Below are 17,104 nucleotides of genomic sequence, written 5' to 3' on the forward strand. Positions count from 1 at the left end.
ACACATAAATGAATTCGAAATGTCATCAAGGCGGTTGTCTCATACCGCGAATGTTCGCGTTTTAACATTTACACTCGCAAGTCACTGTTGCACGTCAATAAGCTTGACTAGATCAACCACTGGACGAATAAAGTTTGAAATCTTATCGTCGCGACTGATACGAACTTCCACTTTCCTGACCAAGCCGTCATCTCCTGGAAAGACGCGCGAGACAACTCCTAGGGGCCAATGATTACGTGGTAAGTTTTTGTCTTCCATCAAGACGACATCACCTTCCTTAAGGTTGGGGCGCTCCTTGTGCCATTTACGTCTTTGTTGAAGAGTTGGCAGAAACTCCTTCTGCCATCGTTTCCAAAACTGTTCTGAAAGAACTTGGACGTGCTTCCAGTGTGACTTATATACTTCTCTCACATCCAGGTTAGCAAATGGTTCCACAGAGGCGTCTGTCTTCTGAGTTAAGAGTATGTTTGGTGTCAATATAAATGGTGACTCTGGGTCTGATGAAACTGGTGTGATTGGCCTAGAGTTCACGATTGCCATCACTTCGCACATAAATGTAGACAATACCTCGTGTGTGAGGTTTTTCCTTCCCTCTTCCAGGAGCAGAGAATCCAATACTCGTCTGATCACTCCAATCATCCTTTCCCAGCTGCCGCCCATGTGTGATGAACATGGCGGATTGAATTTCCAGACTGTTCCTGAAGCATACAGATGTTTCCGCAAGGGTATGTCCCCGACATTTATGGCATTAATATGGAGGTCATCGGAAGCACCGACAAAGTTAGTTCCCCTGTCGGATCTGAATTCCGTTACTTTCCCGCGTATAGACTGAAATCTTCTGAGGCTGTTTATGAAGGAAGATGAACTCATATCTTCAACAAGTTCTATGTGGACTGCACGGCATGTCAAACATGTAAACATGACAGCCCAGCGCTTGGAATTTGATACTCCTCCTCGTGTTCTTCTAGCTACAATGTTCCATGGCCCGAAAACGTCAACCCCTACATAGGTAAAGGGTGGAGCAGGTGTAAGACGAGCATCTGGTAGATCACTCATTTGTTGTTGACACATCCTTCCACGGAGTCTCTGGCATTTAACGCAACGGCTGATTAATTGGTAAATCAAGCGTTTTCCTCCTGAAATCCAATAACCCATCTGTCTTACCATACCTTCAGTGAAATGGCGGCCCTGGTGGCTGACTTTTTCATGACAGTCTGTAATGATTAGCTTTGCAAGGTAGGCTTTGCCAGGTATCAGTAAGGGATTCTTCTGTGACGAAGGTAGTTGAGCCTTGCGTAATCGACCACCGACACGTAGTAATCCATCGCCATCCAAGATAGGAGACAGAGAAAGAATATTGCTGTCCTTTGGTATAGGTTTTCCTGCTTTCAAACGCTCTATCTCTGTGCCATAGAACTTGCTTTGTACCTCCTTGATTATGAGATGGGTAGCACGTTTCCCATTGTCAACGCTGAGGAATGAGGAACAACGGTGCCAGCCACGACAGTTCCTGGTAGGAGTCTGAAAACTATCAGCTATATGGATGATCCACGCGATAGCCCTTACTAGACTCTGAAGACTAGAGAATCTCTCAAATGTTTCTATCCCGAGACTAGACTGACAAACTTGTGTTTTGGCAACTGTAACCTGAGAGACGACCTTGACTTGTGGACGTACTTCTGCATCCTCGTCAGGGTTGACTAATTCAAAATCTGTGCTGACTGGTTGGACTTGATCCTTCAATACTGATGGTCCCATTAGCCACATGCTTTCTTGTAAGAGTTCTGCTTTGAGACACCTGGTGCCTTGGTCAGCTGGGTTGAAATTTGTTGGTATGTACGTCCATTGGTCAGGCTGTGAGAACGCAAGGATTTTGTCGACGCGGTTTGAAACATAAATGTAGAATCGACGAACGCGATTATGCAGGTATCCGAGTACGACCTTGCTGTCCGTATAAAAGTTCATGTCCTTTGCAGGAATGCCAAGCTCATCCTCTATTGTTTGACCTAGTTGAACTCCTAAAACGGCTGCACAAAGCTCTAATCTCGGCACGGTATGACCATGCTTGGGTGCAACTTTTGCCTTGCCAATGACAAAACCAACATTGGAGATATTTCCATCACACACTTTCATGTATGCTACAGCAGCTATAGCTTCCTGAGAAGCGTCGCTGAATATGTGGATTTGACCAGTAATTGTAGATGATGACATCTTGACGTACTGCCGTGGAACTTGTACTTGATTGAGACAAGAAAGAGAGTTTCTCCAGGTTTCCCATTCTTCACGACGATCTTCAGGTAGGGGATCATCCCAGTCCAGCGTACAGGCTACATGGTCCCGAAGAAGCAGTTTTCCTTTCAAACTGACAGGTGCAGCAAAGCCTAGAGGGTCATATAGACTGTTAATGGTGGCTAATACTCCCCGCCGTGAATACGGTTTGGGTTCTGCAGTAGAGTGGAATGTGAAATAGTCTGCTGCTATATTCCAACAGAGACCAAGACTTCTATGGACAGGAGGGGTATCGACATCGAGGTCTAGATCCTTGATACTGCTGGAAAGATCGCTGTTTTCGAAGGCCTTTAACACTGCTGTGCTGTTAGACGCAATCTTATGGAGGCGCAACTTTCCGACGTGTGAGAGTGCCTTTTGAGTTCTTTGCACAAGACTGATGATTTCCTCTGCCGACTGAAGAGAGACAAGTCCGTCGTCGACATAAAAGTTGTTGTTGACGAAGTCCTCAATATCCTTCCCATAAAGTGACGATGCACACTCAGCTGTCTTACGTAGACCGTATGTTGCTACAGCAGGGGAGGGACTATTCCCAAACTTCTGACTTCTCATTCTGTACTCAATTAGATCTCCATCTATATTGTTGTTCCTATACCAAAGAAATCTCAAAAAGTCTCTGTGTTTCTCATGCACGTAGAATTGGTAAAACATTTGTTGTATGTCTGCCGTCACTGCAATGGTGCCTTTACGGAACCTTAGTAGGACGCCGATAAGGGTGTTGTTCAGATCTGGCCCAGAGAGAAGAACGTCATTGAGTGAAACACCGTTAAACTTCGCTGAAGAGTCGAATACTGCACGTATTTGGTCTCTTTTTCTGTGGATGATAGACCCCGAACACTGGGAGGTACCAGCACTCATCACTCGTTTGTATGGGAGGGGCTTCCTCTGCATGACCATTCTCAAGAAGTTTATCCATAAACTGGAAGAAGTGTTGTCTCTTAACTGGGTCCTTCTTAAGTGACGTGTCCAAGATACGGGCACGCTTTAGGGCTTGTGGTTTGTTGTTCGGTAACCTTGGTCGTGATTTCCGAAATGGCAAAGGTGCGGTCCAATGATCGCTCTTATCCTTCTGGAACTCCTGGTCCATAATACACAGAAACTCCTTATCCTCTATAGACAGACCAATTTTGTCATCATGTGCTGTTCTCTCAAACAAACCGGTTTCGTAGCTTGGTTGGTCCTTGACCGTGAGACTGTTGTCACATTCTTGGAGGGTAGTGGGGCGACCGTTATGCATCACGGTAGTCTTGAGGACTTTCAGTGAGCTAGGTGTAGATGGTGGCAAGTGTTGACCATCAAGGCATACCTCTCCAATTATAGTCCAGCCTAAGCCAAGTTTTTGAGCAAATGGAGTACCCTTGGGACCGGTGCGCTGTTCTATGATATGGTGAGCCTCTGGTACGTCTCTACCAACGAGAAGGAGAATGGAGGCATCGTCATTTAAGGGTGGAATCTCTACATCAGCTAGATGATCAAAGTAGTTCTTAACTTCAGGGGTAGGTATTTCTTCCCTCGAACTAGGGATATATGCACATTCAGTAATCGTAGGAAGATCAAGACTAAAACTACCATCAAGCGACGAAATGATAACATCTGTAGCTTTCCGTCCCTGCATATCAAGACCACCTGCACACGAGATAAGTTTGTAAGGAAACATGTCTCTGTCCGAAATGTCTAATATTTTGAACAAATCAGGGTGTCCTAATGTCCGATTACTCTGGTCATCCATGATTACATAAACTTGATGTTTTTCGTCCGGCTTTCCAGCTAAGTGAATATTAACTAACACTGTCTTTGCGCAAGATCGCCCTGTAAAACCTTGTCCACATAACTTTGTACACCTTGTAGAGACGCTGACCGTATTGTCCTCGGTTTCCGTTTTTTCTCGTAGTTCCTCCTTATTATGTAATGCACCTGGATGTTTATCGCTACCACAAACACTACACTGCAACTTTGCAGTACAGTTCTTGTAAATATGAGCAGAAGTCTCACAGCACCTGAAGCACAGGTTGTTTTCCCTCAGAAACTGTTTTCGTTGGGTGATGGTTTTCTTCCTGAATCCTCTACAATCATTCAAGGAATGCTTAGTTTCGTGGATTGGACACAGAGGAGTTGATGATGTGTTTGCAGATGTGTTGCAATTGTCTATCTGTGTTTTTCTGACTGTGACAGACGAAATCTGTTTTGTTCCTGCAGGCTTATGACTGTTCTGTTTGTTGTAGGAAGTATTATTTGTAGTATCTAACCTACTAACAGATGCTGGGGTACACACTAGACCTGGGTCGTTCATCATGGTGCTCTGTTCTCTAATGAAGTCACAGAACTCTGTAAATGGGGGAAAGGAGACTGTATGACGCTTTTTGTACTTTGACGCTCTGCTAGTCCATTTGTTCTGAAGACTGGTCGGTAGTTTGTTTACAATTGGGAGTACCCCCATTGAAGAATTGAAGTAACTCAACAAGGTTTCATACTTTGGATCCTCCATAACCGATTCTATCTCTGATAATATATCAGACAGTTCATAAAGTTTCTTCATATCTTTTCCCACTCTCTGAAAGTTTGCTAGTTTTTCTTGTAAAGCTCTTTCAATAATCTCTGGGCTTCCGTATCTTTCGTCCAATCGCTGCCACAGTCTAAGTATGCCTCTAGTAGGGTTCGTTGGATTAGATGCCCGAAGACTTTTTGCATGTTTCACAGACTCAGGCCCAAGGTACTTAATCAGCAGATCAAACTCTTCAGAAGGGCATAGGTTTAGTTCAGATTTTATTCTAACAAAGCTGGTTTTCCACACAGAATAATGTTCAGGTTTGTCATCAAAACTGCTCAATCTCTGTAGAATTAGTTCCTTTTTCATTAGAAACTGAGTGAATTCTGTGAACCCTGTGGACGTATGGCGTTCAGGTTCATGAAAGGTGGGGCGCAATGGTTCAAAGCCGGCATGATTTTGAATGTCTGGTGATACGTGTGCTGGCTGTTGATGTTCAAAGCTACCTGTGATATCCAATGAACGGCTAGCTGGTTCATGAAATGGGCGAGCTGTTTCATGAAGTTGTATGGAAGGTTCACGATTTGGTTCAGAGAATGTAGGATATCTGTGTTGATTATAAGATTCATGAGTAGCACTATTCTGTTCAGGATGTGTAGAGTTGACTTGTCCCTTAGGCATGATGTAGCCCTGTGTCGACAACAGAGTTTGTTCATGTTCAGGTGTATGGTAACTATAGGCTGGTTCGTGTAGCACAGGTTGAACTTTACCATAATTTCTACTTTGAGGGATTTCAGTAGAATAGTTGTCTGGTTTGTTAGACATAAGTCTATCAGATTCATGATGTGATAGATGAACTGGTTCACAAATCTGTTCATGGGAAAATGACTGAACAAGTTCTCCCTGCCTCGATTTGTATGTGTGAGGTTCGGGTTGACTAGGCCTTGCTAGCTCAGTATTTTGAAGTGGTTCTGGAGTCAAATAATTATCTTGTTCAGTAGTGTGAACTAGTTCAGGTTCATGATGGTCTGATCTGGCATGATCCGGTGAACGACTTCTCGTGTTCTGATCTAAGACATATTCTTTAGTCCTCTTAGACTTATAATTAGTTGATTCAATGTCTGTAGGAAAGTCTGAGTCGTAGGCTTGAAATTCAGCTTCTGCTTTAATAACATTCTTTTCCTTTTCTAATAAATCAAGATCTGCATCGATTTCAGACCTTTTACGTTCATTTTCAGCACGTAATATTGCATTATCTTCATTGAGTCTAGCCCTTTCTTTCTTTAATTCATTTTCACGTCGTTCAAACTCTAGTCCAGCTCTTGCTGCTACAGCCTTAGCTCGTATCTGTATTAGATCTGATGACCTACTAGACCTATAGGATTGTTTACTACTGGTACTCCTTGCTGACCCCTTATAATTACTGTCGTTTGGATCCCGAGCAGAAACATGTGGTGACCCTTCATGGTCGGGGTGAGCTACTACGCTCGATGGCTTGGACATGGTTTATATGCTCATAGCTGATGAAATGATCCTTTACTGTACAGCGACGAAAATTACGACACGAGACCTGGTCTTGTTAAGATGTAATTTAATGCTGAACGAATCAAGTAAGGCTGAAATACAGAAACAAAATCTGTATCAGCAACGATATCATGATATTGACATATCTTTAGAATTACACAATTATTAGCTATTAGATCGATTAAACATTACATGTACATACATATGCATCATATAATACCAATATATCTTTAGAATCAACCTAATATTATCTAAACTTACATCATATGGGGCTATGCACTTTAACCGTGGTCGTCCATGTTTCGGATCGTTGTATCAACGTTTTACAAAAGAGTGAACACAAGGGAGATCACTCTGAAGAATAATTATAAAATACAAGCAAGGGAAGTAACTCTAAGCAACTATCCTATTTTAAAGTTGCACACTAATATTTGAGGCAACACAGACGTTGTATGCACCCACAAATACAACCCATACCGACTATGGCACACTCACATGGGCATATGAAACACAGACACCAAACAGTATCTCTCACGCACGACCAACAACGTCTGAATATGGGACGCAAGTGTCCGACACGCCTACTGACCATACCACACACGTACGACCAACATCTAACTGCGGGACACTGGTCTATACAGTGTATTATTCTGTATACAAACAGTAAATCCCCGTTAAGAAGATATATCGTCATACCTCACCTATACAAACACTCAGACCCATTAGTGAATATGTGGTTAGTGCATCCCTTATTGATTAGCTATTTTTCGTTGCTTGTACTGCTGAAGGTTTTCATTGGCTATTGAGATTAGGCTATCTATTCAAATCACCTTTCAGCCAATGTTATCGGTCATAATTTTAAATTCTACTAGGGTGATACAAGAATTTATATGTGAGATCCGAAACAAAGGTCCTTTATTTTTATATATGACATATGTCTTCCTGTAACAAATTCAAAAACATATCTAATGTGTATATTAATTACAAGAAAAACATTGGTCAAAGAACGCCACCCTAAAAAGTGCAGTGTTTGGGCAATGAAGTGATCGAATGAATATTAACTCGGTGTTTCTATAAATGGAAACAACGAGTCAATATGCTATATATTGAACGCCACTTGACCATGTATTAGCCATTGAAAATAATGAAACGTCGATTCCATCGTTATCATTATATATATTTATTAGCATGATTTTAAAATTAAAAGGATGACACTGTATGGTAACGGGACCCGGACCTGCTTGTGGTACGTGCTAAATCGTTTCAAAAAACCCGATAATATATCATTTGTTTATCGAAACCTAACAAAAATCAAAACAGCGAAAGCTTAAAATTTAAACATGTCAAACAATTGAAAATGAAAATAAAGTCTCCTTTCTGTATTAAAACATGCAACTTGGATCGTATTTCCGTAAATAACTGAGAAAAAATGCGTGAAAATATGAAATAACTCAGGATATCGGGTGCATGTCATTTAGTTAAGTTGTTGAATGAAAAAAATAGGATAGAATAAAAACTACCACTACCACTTCAAATTTATCGTAAATACGTCCTTTGTGCCATAATCGATGATGTTTAGTGAGCATTTTATGACTATATAGTGTACGTGTTAGGTACGCACAAAATTTCGGTTTGGTATTCATTAGTATACGGTTTGGTATAACAACCTGGTTCAAAAGTAAATCGCAAATAAAAACAAAAAATACCTTAGGGACAGAATTATCATTTCGAGCAGTCTAATTGACATACAACTGTACATGTATTTCACAGCGAGAGCAAATACATAATTACCATAATAAAGCAATTACATTAATACATGTTAGTTTGTAATCCTGGTGTTTAGTAGCTTCGTCATATTAGAATAGATATCGCGGAAAACCTAAGAAACGCACCACACCCTATAAAAAGTATGCAACAATTAATTATTAAGCTTTTTAAATACAAGTCAAGTCTAAGACACTTTCTATGCTTCCATACTCATGCATAGTATTTACTTTTCAAGTTATTATTTTTTGTTATCATGTTATTTCATTTACCCCTAGGGGAGGGGACACGTTATCTTTGTATCTTATTTACGGATAAGCATTTTACTATATTAGAATATTAATGTCGCTCTTTTTCATTCCAATTTATCAACATGATTATCTTTCCTGTGATCTTATTTACAGGGCGAAACGGACGATGCTTATTCAAGTCTTATTTTTATGAAACAGCTTATATCCAATTCTCCGTCATTTACTGACTGTTGTGTCACATGGAAGGCTGAAGTTGGTTGCGAAGTCCTAGTTCCTAGTTCCGTTTAATAAACGGAACTAGTAACCAGACCCGAGTTCCGTTTAATTTAAACGGAATTAGGAACCAGACCCGAGTTCCGTTTAGAAATATTAAAAAAAAAAAAAAAAAACCACATAGATGCAAGTGTCGGCTCTAAACGGACCTCGGGTCTGATTCCTAGTTCCAATCAAGTTAAATAGAACTCGAAAACGGTTCCTAGCTCTGTTTGAGCTTAAACATAACCCGGTTCTAGTTCCTAGTTCCGTATTAACTTAAACGGAACTCGGGCATTGTTCCCAGTTCTGTTTAAGTTGAACGAAACTGGAGTCTAGGTGTCAGATCCGTTTAAGGAAATCTGTGTTGTAGACATTAATTCTTTGCTGTGTTACTCATGTAAGCTTTAAGTTCCATTCCAGAATAAAATATGTAATTGAACATGCAATTAGAGGTAGTAATCCTATTAAACGGAACTTGGCTCGTTGACCAGTATTTGTGTTAACGGAACTCGGGTCTGGTTCCTAGTTCCGTTTAAGTTAAACGGAACTCGGGTCTGGTTCCTTGTTCCGTTTAAGTTAAACGGAACTCGGATCTGGTTCCTAGTTCCGTTTAATAAACTAGGAACTAGCAACCAACTTCAGCTCTCCGTGTCGGATCGCAACATCTATTTAAAGAGCATTCCGATTGGAAAAACGTCTCATCAGCAATGCCTCAAGGATCCCGTAATATTCATGAACGATCTACCGGAAATAGTAATATCAGATGTATATTTATCTGCTGATAATGCTAAAATATTCTAAATTATAAACAAATAGAGAAAACAAAATAATACTCGATTTGATCATGAATTCAAACATGTGATTTCCACCCTGATGATGATTTCAGTGATATACATGTTTCAATGAACAAACGATCGTTTTAATACGTTTCCCTTCGCTTCAGACTAATGCCCAATTTGTGCCTTTTGTTATTGTGGATCGACATTTCATGTTTGGTATATTTTGTTACCATCAAAAATACCTATTTACTGTTTCTTTTTGTCACCTGCTGTTATTTGCTTTTCAGGTTTACAATACTCACATATATTTAAAGTTACACTTTGATAAACCTGACTTCGAGCTTGATATGTTAACCATGCTTGTTCTATGGAGCCCCTATACGTTGCATAGAACATTTTCATACGCAAATTCAAAGTTCAATGTAACCATGCAATTATGGTAAACAAACTCGGCTAGTATTTGCGTATAGTGAACAAGCCTTGCAAGTGTAAATATATATATATGTATTTGGGATTTCATAACAACTGTGGGGCGCGAGGGATAAATTATGACACGTTACGCTTTGAAGCTCCCTATTTTTTTTGCGATTCAAAAAGTTTAACCTGGTTGTTATACCAAACGGTATACTATAATGAATACCAAACCGGAATTTTACGCGCACCAAACACGTACACTATAGTCATAACATGCTTACTAAACATCATCGATTATGGCACAAAGGACGTGCATGTATTTACGATAAATTTGAAGCGGTAGATAGTTTTTATTCTATCCTAATTTTCATTCAACAACCTACCTAAATGAAATGCATCCGATATCCTGAGTTAATTATTTTCATATTTTCACGCATTTTTAACGGAAATACGATCCAAGTTGCATGTTTGAATACAAAAAAAGGAGACTTTTTTATTTTCACATACAATTGTTTGACATGTTAACATTTTAATAATTCGCTGTTCTAATGTACAAATGACATAATATCGAGTTTTCGAAATAATTTAGCACGTACTCCTGTCATTTTTTGATAAGATTTTTCCGGAAGTAGATACCAAACAACCGGGTCCCGTTACCATACAGTGGGTTGATGGAAGACTGATCTTAAATGTTAGACTACCAGTTAAACGATTCAAAAAGGTCATCGATGGGACAGAGTCCTTATACCGTGTTTTACATGAGTGATATAGAAATATATAAGGTCAGTCAATGAAAAAGCTTTAGGTCATTTTTCGAAGATATAATACATTTTTGTATAACATCTGTATGATATAATATACAATCACAGCCCTTATTGGAGGGATACATCTATAATTCTCTCCCTGGAAAGAGTTATTTTCTCCAGGGCGAAGCACGAGAGAAAATAAGTCATTCCAGGGAGACAATTCTAGATGTTTCCAGACACATAGAGACATACTAAATTATTTTATTATACCGAATAAAATTAAAAGAAAGAAAAACCATAGTACAAGAACTCATGAATATCACGCAGGAAACACAAATGTACACCAATCTTCCAAAACATTCAGTATACGTAGAAAGGAGTACCTAAAATAAACGGAATGACGACATTGAGACGCTTATGGTTATTTTGTTACGGCAAATTGATCCAATTTAAAATTTCAGCACACGTGTATAGTCTGTTTTTAGTTACAACCTAAACCTGAATGTATGACCCAATGATACAATGTTAGACCTGTGGCAAAGTTTTAAACTTTGTTTTAATTTTCGTTTGAACAGTGATGGCGGCTGCATTCTACATTTGGTAGAGATGGGAGGTTCGTGTAAGTACATTTCATTTTCCGGATCTGCTAAATCTATCTCATATTCCATATGCAGAAGAAGAATATGGAAAAACGTACAAATATGCAGCATCATATAAATGTATCTAAGTTCCACACAGTAAAATAGTTTTCTAAAAAAAGGAAAATGCGTTTAAATGATCTACATGTATTAACCAGTCAGCATATTTTTTTTACAAACCCAAATATTATTTAGTCCACCTGGACAGCAAGTCTGAAAAATAAATTGGTATTATTGACATTTTTGGATAATTAGTTACAATTGAATATTTTATATATTATTATAATATAATAATAATAATTGTTTGTATAATTAATATTATTTCAGTTGTTTAAGAATAATTATTCGAAAAAAACTGCGTTCAGGTATAGGCAAGTGTGCTCAAATTTTATTAAAAGGTTAAATTGAAAAAAAATCCAGATTTAAGCGTACTGTATATGGAAATTTGATTCACCTTTTTATCATAAGTTTATGTACAGAAACAATGTCTTTGCCTAGATAGTTGGGTTTTGCTTTGTGATTTATTTTGATACAAACACCTGAATTAGATAACCGGTACCAACTACTGTGGTTTAATAAACAAATATCCATAGTCGCGTTTCATTGTATTACATAACGTATTTTTGGCAATAATACTTTTTTTGTTTACTTTATATCTATTATTATTTATGTAGCGATATGAACTTTCCTGACATGACAATTGTACTTTGTAGGATATTGTGGTTTGTCGACTACACGGTTAAAAAGGTATATCATATTGAACGAATCCGTATTTCAGCTAGTAGTCCACCTCCTCCAACAATCACGGCAACACGTCTACATTACCGAGTCCACGAGTATTCATCTGTGTCTTTGAAATGTGATGTATGTAATGCCAGCAGTTGTGTTTGGACATTTCGAAAAGAGGTAAGGTGTTATCATGTGGTTGTCATGTTGTGTTTGTAATATATCCCGACATACTAGCACAAGCCCTCAAAATCTGTTTCGGGAGTTCGAATCCCCAGATAAACCCATACATAATGTGTACATACGGTCAAATCATGAAGCCAAGTTGCGGTCTACAATTAAATTTCACATTTCTACAATGTTGTTTGTAATTGTTAAGTGACTTCTGCAAGCATGTTTTCTTCTAAACCTGCAAAAGGCAAAAAAGAACTTTTAATGTGCAGAAATTTTGTACTGGAACTAATGTTTTATAATGCATCATACTTTATATGTTTGTCTGTCCATTTGAATATTTTATACAGTTTGATTAGTCAAACCTTATGCCTTTTAATACGTTACAGAAAGAAAATTGATGCGTCAAAAGAGTTTAAAAAAGGCAGTGCAGTATGGGATAGTTTGATGACAAAAATATTTCTTGGTGCAAAGGTCACATAAATCTTATTTTTCACCTCTCATAACGATAAACGGTCAGCAATATTGGTCTTAATAAAAGCTTTGGTCAGCGTGCAGTCCATACATACCAGGCCAATTGTATTTAATTATGATCGAGGTAACCAAAATACAACATATAATTTGTCCCTACCCACGTCTTTTGGAAATGGTCTAATTAGAACAGTATGACATAAATAGTGGTGTAAAGGTATGAAAACCCTATCCAATATAGTACAACCATGCATTTATGGTTTTTATATGTAAATCGTTTTATCAAAGTATGTTGTGCTTTGTTTTAAGGTGGGTAAGTGGTTATAAAAAAGTTTGGCTTCCTGTCTGTAGTACTAATAAGTATGTAATACGTTATTAAACCTTACATGAGCGTCCAAACTGTCCGTTAATATCGTAATTTGCCACTTTTGTATAGTATCAAAACGCCATGTTCAATGTTGACTAGCTGACTGGTAGTTATCAAGACAATGTTGACCGATCACAAGATGACCCTTTAGCCACGCCCCTTCCTTCTTCCTTATATTTTATTGCTAGAACTTAATGACATCAGGTGATGTAAGGTGAATGGAATCCAACTGGTACTGTAACTTTTTCGATGTTGAGAACCCTATAACAACCATTGTATGACGTAGGGAGATTATCAAATGTTATACTATGTTATCTTTACTTCGTTATCGGCCAGTCATGTGGTCCAGATATTAATTAGTTTGTCTACATGTTATGACGATTGTGTGTAGGTCTTATGTAGCTCAATATAACTACATATATAACGATTTGCATGTGTAAAGTGGGAGAAGATTTACGAGTGTAACCAATTAAATTAAGTTCTATTCAACTATATGACAGTCTGATAATTGAATTGTTGAAATGTTTCATGGAATTCAAAACGGGATGAGTTAAAAAAAACATGTTATAGAGGTCGGATTCAGTATCTAATGTAGGAGGTTTCACACAGATTCAATAGTGTGTAATGTGGAAGGTGTGACAGAGGTTGGATTCAGTGTGTAATGTGGAAGGTGTGATAGAGGTCGGATTCAATAGTGTGTAATGTGGAAGGTGTGACAGAGGTCGAATTCAGTGTGTAATGTGGAAGGTGTGACAGAGGTCGGATTCCATAGTATGTAATGTGGAATATGTGGCAGAGGTTGGATTCAATATGTAATGTGGAAGGTGTGACAGAGGTCGGATTCAGTGTGTAATAAAGGAGGTTTGACAGAGGTCGGATTCAGTGAGTAATGTGGAAGGTGTGACAGAGGTCGGATTCAGTGTGTAATGTGGAAGGTGTGACAGAGGTCGGATTCAATAGTGTGTATTGTGGGAGGTGTGACAGAGGTTGGATTCAATATGTAATGTGGAAGGCGTGACAAAGGTCGGATTCAGTGTGTAATGTGGAAGGTGTGACAGAGGTCGGATTCAATAGTGTGTAATGTGGAAGGTGTGACAGAGGTCGGATTCAGTGTGTAATATAGGAGGTCTGACAGAGGTCGGATTCAGTGTGTAATGTGGAAGGTGTGACAGAGGTCGGATTCAGTGTGTAATGTGACAGGTGTGACAGAGGTCGGATTCAATAGTGTGTAATGTGGAAGGTGTGACAGAGGTCGGATTCAGTGTGTAATGCGGAAGGTGTGACAGAGGTTGGATTCAGTGAGTAATGTGGAAGGTGTGACAGAGGTCGGATTCAATATGTAATGCTGAAGGTGTGACAGAGGTCGGATTCAGTTAGTAATGTGGAGGGTGTGATTCAATTTGTAATGCGGGAGGTATGATATAGGTCGGATCCAGTGTGTAATGCGGAAGGTGTGACAGAGGTCGGATTCAGTGTGTAATGTGACAGGTGTAACAGAGGTCGGATTCAGTGTGTAATGTGGAAGGCGTGACAGAGGTCGGATTAAGAATGTAACGTGGGAGGTGTGATTGAGGTCGGATTCAATAGTGTGTGACGTGGGAGGTATGTTAGAGGTCGGATTCTGAGTGAAATGGTGAAGGTGTGACAGAGGTCGGATTCAGTGTGTAATGCGGGAGGTATGATAGAGGTCGGATTCAGTGTGTAATGCGGAAGGTGTGACAGAGGTCGGATTCAGTGTGTAATGTGGAAGGTATGACAGAGGTCGGATTCAGTGTGTAATGTGGAAGGTGTGACAGAGGTCGGATTCAATAGTGTGTATTGTGGGAGGTGTGACAGAGGTTGGATTCAATATGTAATGTGGAAGGCGTGACGAAGGTCGGATTCAGTGTGTAATGTGGAAGGTGTGACAGAGGTCGGATTCAATAGTGTGTAATGTGGAAGGTGTGACAGAGGTCGGATTCAGTGTGTAATATAGGAGGTCTGACAGAGGTCGGATTCAGTGTGTAATGTGGAAGGTGTGACAGAGGTCGGATTCAGTGTGTAATATGACAGGTGTGACAGAGGTCGGATTCAATACTGTGTAATGTGGAAGGTGTGACAGAGGTCGGATTCAGTGAGTAATGTGGAAGGTGTGACAGAGGTCGGATTCAATATGTAATGCTGAAGGTGTGACAGAGGTCGGATTCAGTGAGTAATGTGGAGGGTGTGATTCAATTTGTAATGCGGGAGGTATGATAGAGGTCGGATTCAGTGTGTAATGCGGAAGGTGTGACAGAGGTCGGATTCAGTGTGTAATGTGACAGGTGTGACAGAGGTCGGATTCAGTGTGTAATGTGGAAGGCGTGACAGAGGTCGGATTAAGAATGTAACGTGGGAGGTGTGATTGAGGTCGGATTCAATAGTGTGTGACGTGGGAGGTGTGTTAGAGGTCGGATTCTGAGTGAAATGTTGGAGGTGTGACAGAGGTCGGATTCAGTGTGTAATGCGGGAGGTATGATAGAGGTCGGATTCAGTGTGTAATGCGGAAGGTGTGACAGAGGTCGGATTCAGTGTGTAATGTGGAAGGTGTGACAGAGGTCGGATTCAGTGTGTAATGTGGAAGGCGTGACAGAGGTCGGATTCAGAATGTAACGTGGGAGGTGTGATTGAGGTCGGATTCAATAGTGTGTGACGTGGGAGGTGTGACAGAGGTCGGATTCTGAGTGAAATGTTGGAGGTGTGACAGAGGTCGGATTCAGTGTGTAATGTAGGAGGTTTGACAGAGGTCGGATTCAGTGTGTAATGCGGAAGGTGTGACAGAGGTCGGTTTCCGTGAGTAACGTGGAAGGTTTGACAGAGGTTGGATTCAGTGTGTAATGTTGAAGGTGTGAAAGAGGTCGGATTCAGTATGTAATGCGGGAGGTTTGACAGAGGTCGGATTCAATAGTGTGTAATGCGGAAGGTGTGACAGAGGTCGGATTCAATATGTAATGCGGGAGGTATGATAGAGGTCGGATTCAATGTGTAATGCGGAAGGTGTGACAGAGGTCGGATTCAGTGTTTAATGTGGAAGGTGTGACAGAGGCCGGATTCAGTGTGTAATGTGGAAGGCGTGACAGAGGTCGGATTCAGAATGTAACGTGGGAGGTGTGATTGAGGTCGGATTCAATAGTGTGTGACGTGGGAGGTGTGACAGAGGTCGGCTTCCGTGAGTAACGTGGAAGGTTTGACAGAGGTCGGATTCAGTGTGTAATGTGGAAGGTGTGACAGAGGTTGGATTCAGTGTGTAATGTTGAAGGTTTGACAGAGGTCGTATTCAGTGTGTAATGTGGAAGGTGTGACAGAGGTTGGATTCAGTGTGTAATGTTGAAGGTTTGACAGAGGTCGTATTCAGTGTGTAATGTTGAAGGTGTGACAGAGGTCGGATTCAGTATATAATGTGGAAGGTGTGACAGAGGTCGTATTCAGTATGTAATGCGGGAGGTGTGATAGAGGTCGTATTCAGTATGTAATGCGGGAGGTGTGATAGAGGTCGGATTCAGTGTGTAACGTAGAATGTGTGATAGAGGTCGGATTCAATAGTGTGTAACGAGGGATGTGTGACAGAGGTCGGATTCAGTATATAATGTGGGAGGTGTGACAGAGGTCGGATTCAGTATATAATGTGGGAGGTGTGACAGAGGTCGGATTCAGAGTACAATGTGGGAGGTGTGACAGAGGTCGGATTCAGTATATAATGTGGGAGGTGTGACAGAGGTCGGATTATGTGTGTAATGTGGGAGTTGTGACAGAGGTCGGATTCAGTGTATAATGTGGGAGGTGTGGCAGATATCGGATTATGTGTGTAATGTGGGAGGTGTGACAGAGGTCGGATTCAGTGTATAATGTGGGAGGTGTGACAGAGGTCGGATTATGTGTGTAATTTGGGAGGTGCGACAGAAATCGAATTCAACAGTGTTCAATATGGGAGTTGTGATAAAGGTCGGACTCAGTATGTTATATGGGAAGTATGACATGGGGTGGATTCAATAGTATGCAATGTGGGTGGTGTGATAAAGGTCGGATTTAACATTGTGTAATATTGAAGATGTGACAGAGGTCGGATTCAGTATGTTATGTGGCAGGTGTGATAGAGGTCGGATTCAATATGTAATGTGGCAGGTATGATAGAGGTCGGATTCAACAATGTGTAATATTGAAGGTGTGACAATGGTCGGATTCAGTATGTAATGTTGGAGGTATAAC

The 17,104-nt window shown here is 40.2% G+C and overlaps 3 protein-coding genes across 3 annotated transcripts in view; 1 reads left to right on the forward strand and 2 right to left on the reverse strand.

Moving 5' to 3' along the window:
* Window positions 1–81: 81 nt before the first annotated feature.
* On the reverse strand, window positions 82–2,841 carry LOC138308144 (uncharacterized). The gene has a single exon (XM_069249086.1). The coding sequence runs from the start codon at window positions 2,839–2,841 to the stop codon at window positions 82–84; it is 2,760 nt and encodes a 919-aa protein (XP_069105187.1).
* A 2-nt stretch (window positions 2,842–2,843) lies between these two features.
* LOC138306973 (uncharacterized) lies at window positions 2,844–6,736 on the reverse strand. The gene is made up of 2 exons (XM_069247576.1): window positions 6,560–6,736; window positions 2,844–6,390 (listed from the first exon to the last, which is right to left on the reverse strand). The coding sequence occupies exon 2, from the start codon at window positions 6,275–6,277 to the stop codon at window positions 3,056–3,058; it is 3,222 nt and encodes a 1,073-aa protein (XP_069103677.1). The 5' UTR covers window positions 6,278–6,390; window positions 6,560–6,736; the 3' UTR covers window positions 2,844–3,055.
* A 4,377-nt stretch (window positions 6,737–11,113) lies between these two features.
* LOC138308145 (interferon-induced protein 44-like) overlaps window positions 11,114–17,104 on the forward strand; it is a 32,835-nt gene continuing 26,844 nt past the window's right edge. Inside the window, exons 1-2 of the mRNA XM_069249087.1 lie at window positions 11,114–11,126; window positions 11,924–12,051. Coding sequence (XP_069105188.1) covers window positions 11,114–11,126; window positions 11,924–12,051 — 141 coding nt within the window. The remainder of the gene's footprint in view (window positions 11,127–11,923; window positions 12,052–17,104) is intronic.

This window comes from Argopecten irradians, chromosome 14 (genome assembly GCF_041381155.1).
Source record: "Argopecten irradians isolate NY chromosome 14, Ai_NY, whole genome shotgun sequence".
Lineage (NCBI taxonomy): Eukaryota > Metazoa > Mollusca > Bivalvia > Pectinida > Pectinidae > Argopecten > Argopecten irradians.